At 31.9% G+C, this 3951-nt stretch overlaps 1 protein-coding gene across 1 annotated transcript; it reads right to left on the bottom strand.

Annotated features, from left to right (window-relative positions):
• Positions 1-886: 886 nt before the first annotated feature.
• Positions 887-3501, bottom strand: LOC132295306 (F-box protein SKIP28). Its single transcript, XM_059793513.1, has 2 exons — positions 2903-3501; positions 887-1693 (listed from the first exon to the last, which is right to left on the bottom strand). The coding sequence occupies exons 1-2, from the start codon at positions 3257-3259 to the stop codon at positions 1088-1090; spliced, it is 963 nt and encodes a 320-aa protein (XP_059649496.1). The 5' UTR covers positions 3260-3501; the 3' UTR covers positions 887-1087.
• Between the last annotated feature and the right edge of the window lie 450 nt (positions 3502-3951).

Below are 3951 nucleotides of genomic sequence, written 5' to 3' on the forward strand. Positions count from 1 at the left end.
CAAATAGTATGCCGAAAAATTGCTGAAGTTCAGAATGGACCCTTCATTATTACCTTTGAGAACATTAATTTTCTAATTGTTTCAAAATTAAACCATTTTTGCCAACATAATTATATCCTGTTTTGTTTATGGAAAAATCATTTTTATGGCTTTTTTTTTTTTTTCTCTGTAAGTGTCGTGTTGTCCGGGTTATTGCATAGCTCCTCGTGTTGGAGTAATGCGCCCTCCTCCTCTCCTCTAACAACTTATCCCTAAAATTCTTGCCATAAAAAAATAAAAAAAAAAAAATTTATTTTATTTTTTTCCCAAAAATTGGAATTTTAACAAATTTGATTTTTTCTCAGTAATTGGAATGTTAACAATTTTGTTTTTTTCTCAAAAATTGGAATTTTAACAGTTATTGCAACAATTTTGATTATTCATTAGGAGCGCATTTCGGTCATGTTTATTTTTTAAGACACAATTAGGTTCTGATCACATCACCCCAACATGGTTGTTAGTTCCCTAATATGCTCTAGGACAGTATTCTGTTGAAATTCGTTAAAAACTCTTTAATGCTTGAAAATGCACCATTTTTTAAACTTGAGAATTTCCTAAACTCAACTTCTACATAACTTTTACATTCAAAACTCACTCTTTCAAATATCAAGAATATATATATTTAAAAAAAAACAAAAAAAAACTAAAATTAAGATATATATATTCCCTTATTTTATTTTTAAAGAAGGGATAGGGGGCAACATAAATGAATAAGGACATGATGAATATGAAGCTTGATTGCTTAAATAAGGAGACCTTATAAATTATGATTTCTTAGTACCAAAAAAAAAATTGGTGATTACCCACAAAAAGATTTCTTAGTACCCAAAAAAATATATATACATGGTGATTAAAAATGTACCTATTTCTGAGCATATATCTGTATTAGAAACTAAAGCAGTCATTTACATAAAGTTGCCCCAAAAGCTGAATAATAAATAGGGTGATCCATAATAGTTACATTTTATTTCAACTTGACTATAGAAGTATTCTCTATATAGAATCTACGAAAACATTCTATAACTCGAATGCTAATTTATATACCAACTCAATCATTTGAATTGCTAATGAATTTCATATAACAATCACCACAAACAAACCCTGAAGAGCCTGGAAGACTGCACTGCTGATCAGCGTGTTGGCTACAATATGGCTGATTACAGAAGTTACATTTCGGAAGCTCAAACCAGCATTCCGAACACAAGAAATCTGCACAAGCTGCCTCTCCCAGCTCTTCAAATCCTATGCATTTCCCGCACTCTTCACACCTCGGAATGCAGTGGTAGCATCCTCTACACTCTATCTGTTGGAGCTGCCTCTTGATCTCACAACTCTCCTTTGGGCAGTCGAAAACCATCCTTACTTCATCACATTTCGGACAGATATCTATGTCAATTAATGGACAATCACTTTCGTCGTGCCCAAATGTGGAGAATTTTTTAGACTCAACATATAAGCTGCATTGTTGTTTTTGCCTTCTTTGTAGTCTTGGGTTGATATCAAGATAAGAGTGCAGAGTTTTGAGGTGCTCTTTGTTTATGTTGTAGATACCGCTAATCTTTAAGCTAACTAAACTGAGATTGTTGCCAGTTAGGATCTTCACTGTGTTAATGACTCCCTCGGGTGTTAATGCTGTGCATGATGGAATATAGAGCTGAAAATCACGAAAAAAACGTTAGAATTTCTGGGCTTGAGCTAGCAATAAAGCATATTATATAGGAATTCCAAGCCTTTCCTGAAGCAGTTTTGGTTGTACGTATGTCCTAGGAATGTATCAGGAAAAGCATGATAATCATTTGAGAAAGCAACCAAATTTTTATGGGTATATATATACATATATGTTTTCAACTCTAGTTTAATGTTGTCCAAACACTGCTAAATGTGCTTCTGTTATTGTTGTCCCTCAATAACATATGCAACCACTATTTTAATAACTTAATTGTATACCATACTTAAAGGAACGTAATGACACAGGTGCATAAAAACAGGGATGAAAGCTTGATAGAGCATACTACTGTAGACAGAATAGATGAATTTGCTACTTAAAAAAAATAATACGGACTAATAAAAAAAAAATCAGGGTATATGAAAGCTTGATAGAGCATTACTACTGACTGCTGTATACAGATTTCTTTAGGTACTCCAAGTGCAGGTCTGCAATTTCAGTGATTTATATATTACTTCCAACGCGTTATCTTCTAATCTTTTTTCAATCCTGTTAATTGAAACGCATTTATTTGCCCCATTTAGATAATTGTTATATGGAAGAAAGTTGAGAAACTAATTATAAATTGGGATTACAAGTTAACTAGCAATTTAGCAGGAATTTGAGTTGAATAAACCCTTGATGAGGTTGCATCACGCGGTGGAATCATTCAAATCATTTCATTTTTGTATTCGAGTTTGTTAAATTCTGCTGGACATCATATGCCAAATTACCAAGCAAACTCAATTAATCCCATAATTCATACCAGTTCTTAATAACTAGAGAAAAATAGAATGTATATTTAGATGTGGAAATCACTACTAGATTATTTAATTTACTCTAATTTGGTTTTCAATTTTTATAAAATTTTATAAAATTTTAGAGATGCTATATCAAAATTCACCACTAGTGAGAAGGGGAAAAAATTGAAAAATAAAATAAAAAAGGAATGAAATTCTCACCAATCATATCTTATCCTTTCCCATCTCCAAAAACCCAAAAAAAAGTTTCCTCGGGGCATATCACAGTTCGGAAAGTAAATAACTGATTCATTAAAATAATTCAATTAAATCAATTTAAACAATAAATTAATGAATTTAAACTAGTATTATTGTTTGTTGACTCATACTTCACCTGCTAAAGGAGAAATAAGCATACCTTGCTAATAAGAGGATTCTTTTCCACAACCCTTTGAAGTCCATCATCTGTGATCTTCACACAGTTCACCAAAGCCAAAGTCCTCATCCGACCGTTTGATTTGGAAGCTATTTTCATCAGAATATCATCAGAAAGCCGCGAGTTTAACGGCTTTTTCACGACAATATTATTAAGCCATGGTAGTATATCGTTGTTCACTGCATCTCTCAGTGACCTACAAGCTTGACTCAGGGCCAGAAGCTCAAATAGAGGAAGGTAAGCTAAGACAAGAAACATGGCTTCATGGGGTGGACTACTATGTGTGGAATTATCAATGACTTCTTCTTCTTTGTTCTCAGCAGAAAGTGAAGGGTTCATTTCCAAGTATACAAAGAAATTATAATTGGGTTATAGAAATTTTGGTTTTCAAAGAATAGAACTCGTGGGTTGAACTCAAAATGTTTTTAGAGATGGGGGGAGAAGAAGACTGATTAAGATTCAAGACTTGTTGAATAAGAAAAAAGAAAAAAGAAAAAATATGGTGAAATATAATCTTTTTTGTCTGGAGAGTGGAGAGAGGTTTCACATTTTGATTTCTCTTTTAAGATGTGCACAAATAGCATCCAATCAAATTCTGAACAGAACTTTTTAGGACCACAAACGTGTTCCCTATAATTTATTTAAACCCAATAATAACCTCTCACAAAGTATTTGCTAATGAACCACTTCGAAAATTTGTTTATGGAAGAGAATGTGAGTCCATGTCAAAATGCATTTTTGTCTAGCTATAAAATGCTTAGATACTGTGGATTTTGTATTAGGCTTTATTTGTTTCGAAGCAAAATACTTTTTTTCAGAAAATATATATATTTTAAAGTAAAATATATTATTATTATTTATTATTATTATTTTTTTGTGTTCGGTAAAGGTTGAGGTCAAGGTTGAGTTCGAGTGACTGAGAATTACTTAGTATAATAATAAGTTCTATTTTTCGTCTTAACTAGCAAATCGAGAACCTTGTTTTCAGCATATGATATAATTTGTCTAAAATTGATGAATAAATTATTTTT

This window comes from Cornus florida, unplaced genomic scaffold (assembly GCF_030987335.1).
Source record: "Cornus florida cultivar Cherokee Brave unplaced genomic scaffold, ASM3098733v1 CherokeeBrave_3.0.0_Hap2_Chr02, whole genome shotgun sequence".
Taxonomy (NCBI): Eukaryota; Viridiplantae; Streptophyta; class Magnoliopsida; order Cornales; family Cornaceae; genus Cornus; species Cornus florida.